Source organism: Oreochromis niloticus, linkage group LG8 (assembly GCF_001858045.2).
Source record: "Oreochromis niloticus isolate F11D_XX linkage group LG8, O_niloticus_UMD_NMBU, whole genome shotgun sequence".
Classification (NCBI taxonomy): Eukaryota; Metazoa; Chordata; class Actinopteri; order Cichliformes; family Cichlidae; genus Oreochromis; species Oreochromis niloticus.
In genome coordinates, this window is record NC_031973.2 from 12,349,086 (window position 1) to 12,366,940 (window position 17,855).

The 17,855-nt window shown below is 38.4% G+C and overlaps 2 protein-coding genes across 3 annotated transcripts in view; one reads left to right on the top strand and one right to left on the bottom strand.

The window, feature by feature from the left end:
• The window catches only part of adamts14 (ADAM metallopeptidase with thrombospondin type 1 motif, 14), a 57,799-nt gene extending 47,872 nt beyond the window's left edge, over positions 1–9,927 (top strand). For both annotated transcript variants that reach the window (XM_019362522.2, XM_005471375.4), the window contains 7 exons: positions 1,035–1,198; positions 1,286–1,451; positions 5,256–5,388; positions 5,573–5,780; positions 5,921–6,050; positions 6,743–6,850; positions 6,967–9,927. In XM_019362522.2, the coding sequence (XP_019218067.1) occupies positions 1,035–1,198; positions 1,286–1,451; positions 5,256–5,388; positions 5,573–5,780; positions 5,921–6,050; positions 6,743–6,850; positions 6,967–7,532 (1,475 nt within the window). In that variant the 3' untranslated portion in view covers positions 7,533–9,927. The remainder of the gene's footprint in view (positions 1–1,034; positions 1,199–1,285; positions 1,452–5,255; positions 5,389–5,572; positions 5,781–5,920; positions 6,051–6,742; positions 6,851–6,966) is intronic.
• A 178-nt stretch (positions 9,928–10,105) lies between these two features.
• star2 (steroidogenic acute regulatory protein 2) lies at positions 10,106–13,445 on the bottom strand. The gene is made up of 7 exons (XM_003441906.3): positions 13,312–13,445; positions 13,092–13,199; positions 12,879–13,012; positions 12,608–12,766; positions 12,172–12,356; positions 11,107–11,200; positions 10,106–10,537 (listed from the first exon to the last, which is right to left on the bottom strand). Exons 1-7 carry the CDS (start codon positions 13,373–13,375, stop codon positions 10,445–10,447), a joined length of 837 nt encoding a protein of 278 aa, XP_003441954.2. The 5' UTR covers positions 13,376–13,445; the 3' UTR covers positions 10,106–10,444.
• Positions 13,446–17,855: the final 4,410 nt, after the last annotated feature.

Sequence of the window (17,855 nt, forward strand, 5' to 3'; positions counted from 1 at the left end):
TATTTATCCATTTTAGGGACTATGTTTAGTGAACCTCGGGAGGAGTTTGAGATGTTTCTCTTTAAAGTTTTTTTTTTTTTTTTACATTTTTATAAACAATGTTTTGACATCGACTGCCTTAGAGATTAAAGATCTTGACTCCACATTTTTGAAAGAGCAAGCTTCAAACTTTGAAGAGTGAATTTTGGAGTTTTAAAAGCCCATTTGATGTTTGAAATGTACATTTTAAAATTAAATATGACATTAAAAAGAATGGCAGGAGACTCAGCTCTACTGACATTAATATATGTTTAGAGGAGGATCAGTGTTCTCATTCAGATATGACATTTTTATCATGCCCTGAAAGCAACAAAGCAGAAAATGAATTAGCATGCTTACGTTTTTGCATGTGTGAATTCTAAAGGACTTTTGTTAAGGTCCAAAGAAAGAGAAAAGTAATCATCCCCTCGTTTCCAGAGAAGCCAAAGTCTATATTATATATAGACTCTATATTATAGATAAACTTTGGCATCTCCTATAGTGAAATATAAAGTGCAATTAGCACAGCTGACAGGTTACATCGTAGGTGCAACTCCAGTGATGTGAAAACAGCAGATGGTTTTTTTATGCCTTACTTCAAAGCTAATGACTTTCAAATTGCTTGCGTGCAGTTTACAGTGTGAAGCTGTGTGTGAAAAAGGAGGACACTGTCTTCAGTTATGGAGACAAAATAACAGAGTGATCATTTTTTTTTATCCTAGTATGAGCCTTGGGGTGACTGATGAGTCAGGATCAAACGGCTTTCAGCCAAGCCAACCATCTTCCTTTTTGGGCCACTCTTTTCTCCTCTGACAAAACAAAACACAAGTTGGAAAAATGGTGTCAGAAAGCCACAATGGCATATTGACACATTCTCTGCTTAGAGCAAACTTTCTGTGGTGGGAATGGGTTGATCCCAACTTTGAATTTGTATTTGTATAAAACTTAAAAGATTTGGACATCCCTTCCCTTGGACTTCCCTCTGCCTCCATAAAATATCTGTTTCTTACTGACAGCTGTGAAGAATCAAGTAACTGGAAACTTCATACTGAATGAAAAAAGTGAAGACGCCAAATCAAAGACCTTCATTGAAAATGGTTTACAGTGGGAGTATTCCATCGAGGGTGAGAGGGAGACATTGAAAACAACTGGCCCTCTTCATGAAGGGATCATAGTCCTGGTGAGTGTATCAAGTAAATTTTCCAAGCTTCAGTTTGTCCTTCCAACCTTCTGTTTTTTCTAATAACGTTTGTTCACTTTGCTGCAGATCATTCCTCAGGAAGAAGATGCAAAAGTTAGCTTAACGTATAAGTACATCATACATGAGGACCTGCTACCACTTATTACCAACAATAATGTTCTTCTCGCCGAACTGGACACATATGAGTGGGCACTGAAAAGCTGGTCTCCGTGCTCCAAATCCTGTGGGGGAGGTCAGTGAGTGCACTGAAGCTGCAGGTTTTTGCGTAGGCTCAAACAAAAGTAAAGATAAATCTGGGCAACATTTTTTTCTGTTCAATTTTTTTTCCTGCTTTCAGTTAAACTACAGAAATTAATGAGTTAAAGAAATAAAACATCTCACAACAGTTCGAGGTTTTAATAGCTTACTATATACCATAATTATATAACAATAATAAACCCGTTCCACCTTAGTTTTATTTCTTATATTTTTGCATTTAATTTGCTTCTGATGGTCCAACTTAAAACACACAATTATGAATGAATGAATTATGAATTATGAATATCTATTTTTTAGGAGACATGAAAAAATAACAGAAATATAAGGCCAAGCATTTATTGTCCCTGCAGACGAGTAGTTCAGTCTTTGCCCTTTGAGACCACTTTCAGCCCTTTTTTGCCGTGTTGATTGAAGTCTTTGTTTCTTTAGCTGCTTTTCTTTCTTAGGGAACAAAGCTTGATGCATTGATTTTCTCGTGCTATGATCTCTTTTGGTCTGCCTGACCTTTGCTTTAGATAAAGTGATCCAGTTTCTTCAAAGTGGCGTAGACTATCATGCAGTGCTCTCTTAGAAAACTTTGCATCAAGCCTAGATTTGACTGTGAGAAAGCCCCACCTTACTTAGATTGAGACTTTAGTTTCTGAAGCTTTTACTTAGCTCTGATTTCATGTTTCCTCCCACCAAAATGTTTCTTAATAAGCAGGTTTTTAAGCTTAAAACTTGATATTTCTAAGAAACAAACTGCTGCTAGAGGGTGCACTGATCAAACACACCTAAGTGTTATCTAAATGCACTGATGGGATGATATAGTTACCAACAAAGAGTGCAGAGTCATTCAACTTTGCTTCACATTTTTTGATTATTTTAAGCTTTGACAGATTTTCTGTGTAGTCTCAGACTTTTGAACCCTACTATATATTTGTGTTTTTGCCTCTGTGCATCCATACAGGCATTTTTAAATCAAGCGATCAAGATGTGATTGAAGTGGAGATATTCAGCTTTAATTCAATAATAACTGTTTATTATTACCACCAGTTTTATACACAGTCCCCTATTTTCAGAGGCTCTAAAGTAATTGTACAACTGACTGATAAGAAGCGTCATGGCCAGATGAAGCCTGTTTCCGTGTTCTGGATCTGGAGTTGATTCTGAGTGTTGAACTTGTTGAACTTTAGTAGCTGCTGAAACTCTTAATATGAGGTCCAAAGAGACATTGATGCAAGTAAAGGAGGTCATCCTTAGATTGGAAAACTAAAATGAACCCTTCAGACAGAGAGCAAAAACTTTGGGATACTCTAAATCAAGACTCTAGTCTTTGCAAGAATGAATGCACTAGCCAGCTCAGCATCACCAAAAGACTTGAAAGACTGCAGAAAACAACAAAAATGCATGATTGCAGAATTATTTCTCTGCAGAAGAAGAACTAAGAGCACCTTACCTACCTTAAGGAGGTATGCATATCATTGTGAAAGACTACAATCAAGAAATCAACAGTGTTGGGCAAGTTACTTTGAAATAGTAATTCAATTATAGTTACTAGTTACTTCTTCAAAAAAGTAACTGAGTTAGTAACTGAGTTACAATATTCTAAAAGTAATTAATTACTTGGAAAAGTAACTATTACGTTACTTAAAAAAAAAACAAAGAACGTTTAACCCTCTGGCGTCCAGGGTATAATTGGCCATTTTTTTACTACTCTTGATTTTCTCTCCACATTTTACCTTTAAAAACTATTTACTTTGCCTTGTTTGGTATCATCCTTTTTAGCGCAACCTCACGTGCCTGAATTTACAGTTATGTTCTCATTTTGTCATACTGTATAACCAGAATTGATCTAAAATCAGACAAAAAACATAAAATCAAGTTATATTTTTACTGTAACAACCATAAACATGTTTAATGAATCATATTTCATAACTTCAAATGCAAATATTAATTGTCAATTTTAAAATCCTATGCACAAGTTTTGCAAACAACAAAGTTATTTGCATCCATTTACCTTTTACCCTTTTTTTAAATAACCATTTCAAACTATTTACAGAACAATCAGCTGTTCTGCATTCAGTAAGATGCCACATAAATTATTTGTGCCACTCCAAAAAAATCATTTCTGTCCACTATAAAGGAGAACATCACAGCCTGATACCTGCAGGCCTGACAGCAGCAGGTGTATCACCTCCGTTTCTACCTGGAGACAGCAGTCGCCTCATTGTTCTGACACACAACACAAAACTATCCACAACACTACACACTAACTACACAAGACAACACATTAACCACACACTCCAAACACGCTAAACATCACAAATCTCACATCTCAAAACTCGCTCTCTCTCTTTTTCTGCTCTCTCTCTTTTTCTGCTCTCTCTCTTTCTCTTTCTCTCTCTCCCTCTCTCTTTCTCTCTCTCTCTTTCTCTCGCCGTCACTCCTAAAACTTTTGTTTGTTTTGTTTTATTGCTCATAAGCAGAGAGTGCTTGCTAGCGCTAACATGAGGAAAAAATTGATGAAAAAACGCAGCGTATATATTGTTTATCATGACTCTGGTTTTACGTGGCCTATCAACACAATTTAAAAACTGGCACCTTGTTGCTTTGTCTTTAAGTGGTCATGTGATTGACTTACCACGACTACTTTATTCTTCCTCAGTCAAACAGCAGCACTCATGCGATTGTTTTGCCTCCTTAGCTCCAGGTGTTGTGCTAGACCAGTGTTGCCAACTCCTCGGTAAGGAAAATCGCTATTGGCTGTCCTAAAAGTCGCTAGAAGTCGCTAAATGACGTCATCACCTAATTTGCATAATTGGTCATGCTAATATAATTGTAACCTATGTTGTTGGAGAGAGAAATAACATCGTGGAAGAGACATAAAGTGAGTAAAAAACGTCCTAAATGCATTTAGAGTTTATTTAGAACTACAAATTAAATTTCTTTTAGCAATTATTGGTTTTTTAATGTCACAATTCCAACCCTGCTCCTTTACCCGGGCTTGGACCGGCAAAAGTGATCTGAAATAGGCACTCTGGTGGAGTTACTTTGTGTGTGTGTGTTTATAAGTAGTTTTAAACCTTGTGATCCACAAAACAGCATAAGAGTAAAAGAGTAAAAGAAGAACTGACTGTGTTACAGCACCCGCTGCTTGTTGAGAGTAAAAGCGATACGCGCTTTCACGTCTTTTTTTAGCGACTTTTTTAAGAAAAAAAGTCGCTAGGGGGTCTGAAAACTCGCTAAATATAGCGACAAAGTCGCTAAGTTGGCAACACTGTGCTAGACAGCGATCGTGATTACCATCCGCGGGAGCGCGCAGCTGCTTAAAGCTGTAGCGTCCAGATTACTTACAGCTACTTCCGTGCAACTGATATAACATGCGGTAAGCTGAACACAGCTTCAACCGTCTGTTTGTTGAAAAATAGTAACGGACCGCGTTTCCTTGTTAGTAACTGTAACGCCGTTGTAACGATAGGAATAGTAATTAGTTAGATTACTCGTTACTGAAAAAAGTAACGCCGTTAGTAACGCCGTTACTTGTAACGCCGTTATTCCCATCACTGGAAATCAATGCAGACGGTTTACAACAAGCTGCAAACTGCTGGCTACACATTTAAGAACAAGAACATCAAATTAGATTTTTTACAAGTTGAATTTCTTTGTCCAATTACTTTTGAATCTCTGAAAATTTGGGACTCTATATAAAATTGTTTTTTACAAAGTTATGGAGGTCACATGGTATATGATCTATAGTCTTGCTGGTACATTCCTTATGTAATTTTATATCCATTAGGCGTACAGTACACCAAATATGGATGCAGGAGGAAGAGTGACAGCCGTTTGGTGCATCGTAACTTTTGTGAAACCAGCAAAAAGCCCAAACCCATCCGAAAACGCTGCAACACCCAAGACTGCAGCCAGTCCACGTGAGTGACCTTAAACTACAGCACTGCAGCACTTTTAAAATTGCTTTCATACCGTATGTCCACTCTGACGTGACTTTTACCATTTTAGTGAGGATGTAAAAACTACTAAAAACTAGTGTAGAAAGGTTATTTAATTTTGGAATGAGAGGGATAGTTTTATTCAAACACAATGCTCTCTTGATAGGTGGGTGGTAGAAGAGTGGGGTCCTTGCAGTAAGACCTGTGGAAAACTCGGGTACCAAACCAGGGTGGTGCAGTGCATGCAGGCGCTTCACAATGGTACCAACAAAGTGGTCCACAGTAAACACTGCACTGATGAACGTCCAGAGATAAGGAGAGCCTGCAACCATACTGTATGTCCTGCCCAGTGGAGGACAGGGGCATGGTCTCAGGTGAGACAGGATATTCCTCTTCTTCTTCTTCTTCTTCTTCTTCTTCTTCTTCTTCTTCTTCTCAGTGTTCTCGATGAGAGCTGATGAAAATAAAACATATTTGTGTGTGTGTGTGTGTGTGTGCGTTGGGTGTGTCGCAGTGCTCAGTGACCTGTGGCGAAGGCATTCAGCAGAGGCAGGTGGTATGCAAGACCAGTGACAACACCATTGGAGAATGCGAGGGCGAGAAACCGGAAACAATCCTCATTTGCAAATTGGGACCATGTTCAGGTGAGATGCACATACATATACGTGCTAATGGAGGAGAGATTTGGCCAGCTTGCTACTAGTCTCATATACACCATTAAAAGGACACAGCTTCTGCTTCTGACTTGTGACAAGTAAATGCATTATGAGTCTTGTACATGTCACCATAATCCTGGCAGTAGATTTTAGAGAAGTGTAGTGTAAAACATACGTATCGTTACACAAGAATTGCCTCGTGAACATGAGCAGAAATCCTCCAAAAGCAACTTTGTGTCACTAATGGTAACAAAATTGCTGCATAAGACCCTTGAGACCCACATAGGCAAAACCTTTTTTTCAGGACTGAATACATTTTCTGTTAATGCTCTTTGTATTAAATATCCTGTGCACACACTTCTTTAAAACCTTAAATATTTCTGCACCAGTGCCCTTCCTCAGCCTTTCTCATTTTGCTTCCTCTTCAAAGAGTTGAGTACCTAAAGTTCTTTCAGTTCTTTTCTTCTTCCTTGCATTGGCAGTAAGTGGAAAATTATGTGCTTTAAAAACACACAAAGAAACACAAAGAATTCCAGTTTGCACTCCGTGTCCTGTGAACAACAAAGTTCTGTTTTCCTGTAAAAGAAACAGATTCCCAGAAGCTTTTTCTGTCATGGCTTCTGTTTAACCCCAGTTTTTTTATTTTATTCTTATTTTTTTTTTGCTGTTACACTCTTCAGGACATCCAGGGTCTTCTCTCAACGCACAAACAATGGAAAACTCTACAATAAAAGACGAAGCTGTCTATCTAAGAGTTCCAGAAAACCCTGTACAAAAAATCTCTTCAAGTAAGTTACAATGCAATTTTTTTCAAAAATCAATCACTTCAATATAAACAGAGTAGAAGTAGAAATGTTCATTTCACCGCAGTTCTTAGTGATGTTCTCTGTCCTGTTATTACTAGATGAGCCATGTCTGGGGGATAAATCGATTTTCTGCCAAATGGAGGTCCTTTCCCGGTATTGTTCCATCCCTGGATATTATAAGCTTTGCTGTGAGTCTTGTGACAAGAAAGAAAGCCTCACCACCCATGTTTCTGACTTTCACAACACCCCAGTAGCCTTAGCTGAACCTGACATCTCAGCTCTTTCTCATCCTGCCTCTTCCAAGCCACCTCATGTCACCACAACACAGACCCTGCCAAAAACCACTAAAGCCATCACTCGACGGCGTCTTTTCACTACCCCGCTGCCAACTACAGCTGCCACTTCTCAAGCTTCACCACAGACAAATGCTGCTCTGCCCCAGCATCCTACCAGCGAATCCTTTCTCACTGCTGGAAAGAGAGATTCAGATGCTGGGCCTGTTCTACCTCCGGGGCCACCACGGCCTACAGCAGACTCAAGTGGAGGTGCCTCTAAAGAGCACAGCCCAAACAGCACTTTAGGCCCAGCTGCTGCAAGATCAAGAAGGGACACTTTAGGATCAGAGAGGGACTCCAGTCACAGAAACTTGTCGGCTCAGAAATGAACAGTGAACAATGTTGTGAATGTGCTGTTCGGTGAAATGGTCTCAAACATCAGCACACCCTTTGCAGTATGTGATTTACTCAAAGTTTTTCTTTTTTTTTATTATTATTATTATTTTTCTGTCCATGATAGTGAACTTAGACCAGCCCAGTGGTGGTTACCTCATCAAAACTTCAGAGCGATCTGCGCGCACGGCGTCGCTCGGCCGTGTGTGCTTCAAATATGAAACGGAAGAAAAAACAAAGTTTAAACAAAGGTGCTGTAAACTAAAATGACTTCAAAATGTGATGACTGCATTGCTACATTCATGTTTTTATCTGTGTACAGTTGTGCAAGCCTGTTTTTTTTCAAGTGCATTAGAACTACTATTAAACTCGTGAACATAAGGAGGTCATAGACTATGGTTTTGGAGGTGCAGGTGCCAGCTATGGGGTCTGGAGTGTGCCACCAGAATAATTATAAACCTTATACTGTATTTATAATATAGATCTACATTTTTTAAAGACAAAAAAAAAAAGTCCTTATCCCTGTTTAGTGTCATTGTCTCTGCCAGTTGCCATTTTATGACAGCTTATGTATTAACCTGATGCATTCTATCAAATACCATGCTAATTCCATTTATATATACAGTATCCATCCATATTCTTCCACTCTTCTAAGTTCAGGTTGCAGAAGAAGTAGTTTAATCACAAACCTCCCTGGCCCCCTACTCGAGCTCATTTGGAGTCCCAGATGATAACCCATGCTGATAGGGCTCCTTCTTCAACTTGACAGCTCCCTTTATCCCCACTGTTGCCACGACAGGTGCCAACCAACTTGCAGCCACAGCTCTGTAAAGCCATCTTGGCAATGGAGATGTTGAAAAGTCTGTTCGGACTAAAGTCCCCTGCCTCCTTTGAATGTTGTCAAAGTTTGAGTGGGAAAGGAAGGTGTCATATATTAGGGCCTCTACCAGATGTTCTCAGCGCACCCTCACTAAACATCTTGGCATGCCAGGCCTGTGTAGCATCCTGCCTCGGCACAGGATCCAACTCACCACTAGGTGATGATCAGTTGACACCTCAGCTCCTCTTTTCACCTGAATGCCCAATACCTGCTGTTGCAGTTCCAACAATGTAATTACAAAATCAATCATCTGCCTGTGATCAAGAGTGTCCTGGTGCCACGTGCACTTTTATGAACAGCCCTATCCTGGAACATGGTGTTTGACCAATAGAACACCACTCAGGTTTATATCAGGCACGCCATTATTCCAATCGCAACCCTCCAGGTCACACAATCTTTGTTTAGGTAATTTAGCCATTGATTTCTAGTAAAGATTCTTTCCGTGCTATGTTTCTCGCTTATAATATCTGCGCAGAAACACATCAAGAGGATGAGTTAACAGCCATGGCACAGATATTGCTTCACTGCGTTATTGTTGTGACTAAGTTACTAGCTAAAGGCCTAGCCAAACGTTGCAGGGAAATACAACTAAGCATCTACTGAACCTTTTTTTTTACTTTAAGAAAAATCATTTTCTGTCTGTACAGACAGTATGAGTGTCAATTTAGCGTCAGTAAGCTTTAGTAAAGTAAGTAACAGCAGAGCAATAGCTTGATAAATGTGCATATATACAATGTGCTAATTAGCCATGTGGTCATGTTGCTTACCCTCGATCTGTTATGAGCTGCTAGAAGCTAAATTCAGAGTCATTACACCAAATTATTATTTAAACAACTGCCAGATTATCATATGTTCTTACATTTCTAGCTGTTTTTTCCTCCTAGCTTGATGGTTTTTTAAACAAATTGAATATGCTTATTAAATATACAACTAAGAAAATGGTATAATCATATTACCTTACTAACTGATCACAATCAAGCACTCGTGAAGTCTACAGTTATCCTGGAGGTACCCTCCAAACCTCATGCCATCACTCCTGGCAGAAAGCTCAGTGGCTTCTCTATCCCTGGTGCTCTTTTTTGGTGTCCGACATACCGCTGATTATCCTCACTGATAGGAAAAAATCATGACTGTTTGCAAGCCAACCCCACTGTAGCATGCCCGCTGTCTGTTTCTGTGGAAGTCAGTTAATTAATGCTTTAAAATGCTTTTCAGAATATAACGCATTATGATATTTTTTTTTTTTTTTGTAACTGATGTTTTTCAGATAATAATGTATATAGTGTAAATTTCAAGTTATGAAAAGTTGTGTTGCAACTCCAAAATACAGGCCATGCTGTCTACACACTGTGGTTGGGCGTACTGTTACACCAGTCCTGCATTGCGGTTCATAACGTCATTATTTTTATTGTATAATTCTTGTATATACGTACCTAAATGAAAGCTTTAATGTTAATATTTATTGAATTTTTAAGTGGTATGGTGAACAAAGTAAAACACATTTGAAAGATGTTGCTTTTGCTCTTTCCTCTGCTCGTATCCATTTACTGCAGTTATATTTTACTTTGATCTTTTTTACTCCCCTGAGTGGTGCGCATTCATGACTAAGTGTGTTTCAATCAAAAACATCCAGTTCACACATTCATTCTGTCTGATCTAACTCTTAGAAATAAATCACAAGCACTGAAACACATTCAAGCACTTTATTAACTACGTCCAGTCATATACAGGGTGTATCAAGAGACAAGTGATGCCTCTTAATCAAATCTTAATGAGGTTTGAGTGGCACAATGTGACAATAATTCCTATTAGAAGCCAGTCTTCTTCTGCCAGGCTGGCGCTGATCTCTGCCAGCTCTGCTGTGTAAAAATTAGACGCTGAGCATCTCTTCCACATAGCATTTCCTCCCTCCTTAAAACTGTAGCATTTTGCCGAGTAACCAGGCATTCACTGTGCCACCCATCTTCTTCTGTGAGCAATGACAAGGTGGTACTGTGGTGTGGGTGTCACACAGACCGAGTGACTGAGTCAGCTAAGGCTGAGACGTTTGCGGAGGTGTCTGGTGAAATCCAGCTGTGCCCGAGGCAAAGCCTGATTGACAACAGACTTTGGCAGCCAGCCCTGAGAACAAAGTCATATTTATTAGACGCCTGAATGGTATTTGTTGACTGTCAGTCAACAACAATAAGAGAGAGTGAGGTTCAGGTAGGTGGTCTGCTGCTGTACAATAATTATGCATTGTTCATATGTAGATATTGTTCGCTTTTGAATAATAGAGTCCACTTATTTTCCCAAGCTTTGAACCACATCTCATGGCCTTTTCTTGCTGTTCTTAGTTTAACCATCTCTATGAGGGAAGAGCACTCTCGATCAGCTCTAAAACACCATGAGATGCAGTTGATAAAGCAAACACTGAAACTTTGACTTGGAGGCAGTCTGAATACAGTGTCAACATGTACACAGTGCATTACATTTACTGACAGCATTTAAAAGGAGAACCTGAGAAATGCAATAAGAAAAATCTTCTCATTTAGTTTAGTTTTACAGAAACAGAGGAAATTTGTTGTTTTTGTTCATGAGTTGTTTAATGTATAAAATGTGAAATGGCCAGTTTGTATACGTGTAATGTATAATAGAACCCTGCATTATTTTGCATGTGCAGAATTACATTTATTAATTAATTAATTTACCTTTGCGTCCATATTAAGAAGCCATGTGAAGCGACTTTTCGTTGAATCGTCATCCAGGGCCTGTATGACGATGCAGGATGGTCCATTCTCAGCTCTGTACACATGCAAAAAAATGTGTTTTAGTATTCAAATTTCTTTTAGACTCGGCTATCTTTATTGTAATTATCAGTAATGATACAGTGCATGTGGTTCTTTGGCCTTTTCATGCTGTTGGCCAGGGAATTCAAATTTCTTTTATAAGCTATTAAAGGTGCATAAATGCTAAAAAAGGGCATTTTTAGCCTGTTGCTAGGTGGTTTGATTGGCATTAGTATGATAAAATACGATATATATAACAACCTTCAGGGGCCTAAGATGTATCTAGTTGGTTGACAGCAGACAGAAATGTATTTTAATGAATTAAACTAAGATTTACCCTGCTGTTCCCACCAACTTTGACCCATCTGTTGATCATTTAAGATTATATAATAAAATATCTCAGCAACTGGAATAAAAATTGCTACAAATAGCCATGATCTCCTCCAAATGAAATTGACCTACTGGTGACTCCTACATTTTATAATTAGCACCATCATTAGGCAAACTTTAAAATCGGTTCAGTACTTAATACATAATTTATGATGTCAGCTCTAATGACTTTCCCAGTTAACCCAAGTTATTATTTTTGTGGAACATGTTACGATAGCATGTTATACCTACTAAACATCACTCTATCACTGATCACTGTAGACAAGTAATCATGCTTGTATTAATATTTAGTTTGGCATCACTGCCACATAGCTTCCCTAAAACGCATGCCAGGAGCATTTAATATATAATTGGCTATGAAAATTAACTTTTGCTCTCCTCATATTTTTTTCTCCACTGAAATTAGCTGATGTTGTACGGACAAATGAAAATGTCAGAGCACATCAAGACAATTTTTCCCCATTTGTGCTAATTTATCTCCCTTCATGGATGACTAAGATTAACTCAGAGTCTTTATATACGAAAAAGTTCAATTAAGCTGTTGAGTATAATTTTAGATACGACAGTGAATGATTAGTGCCTCGTCTGCAGACGTACCTTACAAAGCCTGCCTGAGGGGGGAATGACTCCAGCTGAACTGCTGCTCCTCCAAGATAAACACTGGACTTTTGTTTGCAGCTGCGTCTGACGCTCAGGAAATCCCTCTGTCCAATCACATTTCCTGCTGTCCCAGTTGAAACTTCGTGTGTGACAACTGTTTGTGGACCAATACGTTTTAGAACCTACAACACACAAAACCAACAGCATTTGCTTGTAGTTTGCAAAACGTGTGTGTATAGATTTTTTGTAGCAGTCGGAAAATGAATTTGTTGATGTGAATATGCAGCATGACAACTATAGGTTGGTTATAAAGACTAATTTGCAGGCAGGACATGTTGGAAAACTTTGAATAGTGTTTGTGTATGTTTAAACTTAAAGCTTAAAGTTTTGCAGTTGATGAAGTTTCCAAGTTGTTGAAAGGTGAGTTGCTCACTTTGATTTGCTGTATGCTTGGGTTCCACTGGTGCATTTCTTCAACTCTGACAAACAGGAGGTTATAGAGCTCATCCACACTGGCGTCCAACACTGCCTCCAGCCTAAAGACTTTCCTGCCCCCTGGCATCACTTTGCTACAGATCGCATCACCATTACTCTAAAGAGGAAAAAAAACACTTGTTCACTTAGCGCAAGCTTTTTTCAGAGTGCAGTGACCAATGAACTTTGATGAAAGTGCTTTAATGGCATTTTTATCAACCAGATGTTACCTCAGCAACCTCAAACTTCCATCCTTCTTTCTCCTCCAAAATACTGAGAGCCTTCCTCATTGCTTCCTGTCCATGTCGTACGCACAGCTGATCTTCTTTTGCTGGCACAGGTTTTATATCTTCTGGCTTGGCCTCTGCAAAAGATGCCTGTTAGTAATATTTCAGCAAGTGCAATCTAAAACATTTAATGAAAATAACACAGTTATATTTTACCGTTATGATTTAAACCAGTTTGCTGTCTCACGTGGTTCTGGATTTGTCCCCACTGCTGCAGGTGCGTGATCTCCTGACCTATCACTGCCATGGCAGTGCGTTGAAGTCCTGCATGATTGAATGAAAAATAAAACAGCTTAGGAGACTTACCGAGAATGCATTGTTTACATGAATAGGAATAAAAAGGAGAAAGTCCTTCTGTAGGTTGTGGACGGTTTACCTGCTATGTTCCTTATATGTGGGTAGGAAATTCCACAGCAGAGCTTTACAACAGCAGGCAGCATGATGTCTGTCTTTGGCAGTGACAGCAAAGTAAGAGAGTGTGTCTCTGATCTTTATATGGTCTGCGAAGGACACTCCAGTGAGATAAGGGCCAGAGAAAAAGATAGGACCTGTTCTGAATTCTGTCCTGAAGGCCACATTTGAGACTTCTATTAAGTAAGACAAGGGTTTGGGTGCAATACTGAGAGGAAATTCTCTGAAAAACCCCCCCACACAGGGCAACCCAGTTATTTAATGTATCCAACACTTAATCTTAAATATGTTGAGGCAAGATTTTGGAAATTGGAAAGCAGTCCTATTTAGATTTGCAAAGACAAAAGCAGTGCATGATCAAAACTGTCACATCTATGTTTAGAGAACATTGGTTAAATGCATAAGCCTAAATAAACATAAAATAAGCTTAAATGATGCATTTTAAATAGGACTCATGGTTTATTCAACTTCTTTTTCAGTCATCTTGAAATTGCATATATACATGATGCATTTTTAATAACCTTTCAAATAATTGGGTAATAAATTGGATAATAAAAAGATTATTTTAAAAAAATCTCTCAGAATACTCAGAATGAAGTAAACACTTAGAATCAATTCCATCTTTGATGAATCATCAGCCACTCTTTTACCTGTAAGTGAATAAAGGTAGCCTTAGTGAGTTATTTTATTAAAACAAACAAAAAAATCTATATAACTTAACAGTAATAACAGTTTAACCATATATATAATATACACTGCTCTTTCTTATTGAACTTACGCATAAGCTTCATAACTTTATGACCACTTGCCTAATGTTGTGTTGGTCCCCCTTTTGCTTCCAAAACAGCCCTGACCCATCGAGCCATGGACTCTACTAGAGCCCTGAAGATGTGCAGTGGTATCTGGCAAAACACATACTTATGTCCTGTAAGTTGTGAGGTGAAGCCTCTGTGTTTCCATTTATGTGTCTAGCACATCCCACAGATGCTCAACTGGATTGAAAGTTGGAAAATTTGGAGGCCAAGTTAACGCCTCAAACTTGCTGCTGCGATCCTCAAACCATTCCTGAACCGTTTTTGCTTTGTGACAGGGTGCATTATCCTGCTGAAAGAGGCCACAGCCATCAGGGTATACCATTTCCTCGAAAGGATGTACATTGTCTGCAACAGTGCTTACACATGTCAAAGTAACATCCACATGTATGGCAGGACCCGAGGTTTCCCAGCAGAGCATTGCCCTTCATCATCTTGCAATCTTCTGTCTGTTGGATCAGACCATATGGGCCAGCCTTCACTCCTGGGAGGGCAAGGACTGGGAACACCCCACAAGAGCTGCAGTTTTGCGAATGCTCACTCAGTCACCTAAACATCACAGTTTGGCCTTTGTCACACTCGCTCAATTCTCTACACTTTCCCATTTTTCCTGCTTTTAACACATCGACTTTTAAGAAACTTTGAAGATATCCCACCCACTAACAGGTGCCATCATGAAGAGATAACAAGATTAAATTGTCAGCAGTCATGATGTCATATTTTATTTATTGAGAAAAAGACTGCTATCATGGAAAATAAATAGCGTGCTGACAGCTTAAACTCGAGTTAACAATAAATGTTTTTCTACAGACTGCACAAACTGATTTTGTGTTATTTCAACATCACAAAAACAAATCCCACAATAATATTTAGTAGCACAAAGATGATGAAATTGTAAATGAAAAGCCCCAGGTATCAATCTTTTTCCTATGACACATCTGGAAAATTTTTAAAATGCTTTAGTAATTTAGTAGAAATCAAGACAAGTACCAAAAAGCGATTCTCAGTGCAATAATTGGCAAGACCTACTATTGCAGGATACTTGAGAGGACGTAGGTCTCAAGGGAGCAGAGAGGATCTGAAGAAATTTCGGTTCATTTAGTTGGAGCCGTGAAATGTGACCCTGAAAGACAAAGATTAGATCTCGGTTGTAAGGACGACTGTTGCACTGAATAGCAGTGGATAATGTGAAAAGATGTATACTTATATATATATCCATGGCTTAATAATGTTCTAATAAGCCTGATGCATATATTGTAGTGTAGAAATGCATAAACTGAACTGTAAAACAATATAATATAAAAACATAGATTTACTGGTTCCCATGTTGCTCCAAATCTTCTTTACTATAAGACTGTATGATAAGATTATCTGAAGGCCTCTGCTGTCACTGTGGAAATTCTGCACTATAAAGTAAGATGAAATGTAATTAGATGTCATAGAGACTGAAAAGTTAGATCATACATGTCATGTCAGGCACCGCTTGATTTCTTTGTTTTTGATTTTTTGTTAATTTACTTGTTCATTCGTTCCTGGACACATTCTCTTAGAAATAAAGGCCAATTCCCCATCAGTCTGCACTATGAATACATAACAACTGACTTGCGATCATATCTATGTAAAATTTTGTTTTTTTCTGTGCTATAGACAAAACATAAGTTAATCTCTTGAAAGAGTGTCTACTTGTTTGTATTTGTATAAATGTTGGGGGGTTTTTTGCACAGCCATATCTGGATTGTGGCTCATGCACAAGAACATAATACAGTAGGTTTCTAATTTTGTTGAGTTCTATTCAGTGCATGCATGTATGCACTAACAACAATGAAGTCTCTTAATAAATCAGGTTGAAGTCTTCCAAATGATCTCTTCTTATTGGGATTAAGTTGGCTTATGCAGTTAAAGTGACACAAGTCCTTGGGGATAATTGGCAAGGCTTACAGCTACGGGATGCTTGAGAGGTGGTTTAAGTCTTAATGGACTAGAGAAAATGTTAAAAAAAAATAAAATCAAAGCTCATTTTGGCCAGAGCACTAAAATGTGTCCCTGAAACACAAGGATTATAGCTGCCTTGTAAGGACAAATGTCACGCTGATAAACCACAAGTGGTCCAATCAACAAAGATGATTTGAACATAACGGTATGCAAGAGGAGGTCACAAAAGTAGGGCAGCTTTTATCAACTTAATCCTCTCTCAACTTAACTAATGGTGCTGTTGATGGTTTTTGAATCCACTACTAGAAGAATACTGAACAACAATGGTGTTCATGACAGAGATGGGAGGAAATATGTGCTCTCCAAAAAGATCTCTAATGCCTGCCTGCAGTTCTCTAAAGATCAAAAACCAGAAGCCTTGTCCGCTTAAATAGTGTTTGCTGGAAAGATGGGACCAAAGAACATCTTGCAGTTTTGGAGAATTGGGCTAGAACCCATCCAAACCTATTTGCATGCTGATTAACCCCAGATACTGAAAGGTTTACAAATAGTACTTTGCTCCTTAACCATATATTATATACTTTCCGTGTCCACGAGATGGCGAGACCACTCCCTATGATATAAATTTCATCATCAGACAGTGACCCCAAGGGTCGGCGTGTACATTCCTGTGCCTGCCAGTTTTCTGTGACCACTAATCACCACCGACTAGTCCACAGATAATTTACATTACAATGCAAATTTTTAAGTGCAAAATGCAATTAACCATAACTATGCATGATCACATGCAGTGGACTTGGCTTAAGTAAAATGCAATATGAGATCATTTCATCATCATCATCATCATCATTGTTTATCTGTATAGCACTTTAAGAACACACCAGGCAGAACAAAGTGCTGAACAACACAGATCAAAACTACTAGCAAAATTAAAAATACAATAAAATTATTAAAAATACAATAAAATTAATAAGCAAATGCATTTGGAAAAAAGTAAATGAAAGAATGCAATGTTTCACTTTCATTTGTTCTTCTGGGCTTTATTACTCTACATCTGGAACTTGTGTTAAAATCGGACAAGCTTTAGATGATTTTAATGCAGAAGTACAGAAAATTCCCAATTCTGGATCAAGACTATAGACAGGTCTTTTTTTAAATGTTTATTTTTTTTAATGGTAAACACTGTATGTTTAAATTCAGTGGAAACTTATTTTATTTCATCACTCAGCCTTTCATTGACTCATTGATTTTTTTTTCCAGTCATCTTTACCAGCACCCTTTTCACTGGGAGTTGTTGTATAGTAACCATGTATACCAACATTACATGTCTTAGTACATTTTTACATATTTCGAAAGAGCATTAATGCTATCATCTCCTAACCACTGCAGTTATCTTGCATCATTAAAACACTGGGTCATAGTAGATGCCAGAAAATGTTGTCTCTGTGGATTGATTTTATTATGTTTAATTAGTTTTAATTCCAGCAATTCACTCAAAGCCTCAAAACTGCCTTTATTTTCAGGGATTTTCATATTCTTTCTTCTAAGTTGTCTCTTTGGGATGTGGGAACTTCATAATCTCATATTAGAGGGGGGCTCCATCTGTCTCTCATCTTATGATATGAGTTACACTGGTGAGGTCTCTGTGGACTCTGTGTGGATGCGTGTGAGTGAATTGCTTTCATATCTGTAAAATATTTGGCAGAAGGCCCAGTGCCTCCCTCTCTTCTCAATGCTGCCTTGCAGAAGCGTTGCTGATAGAGCA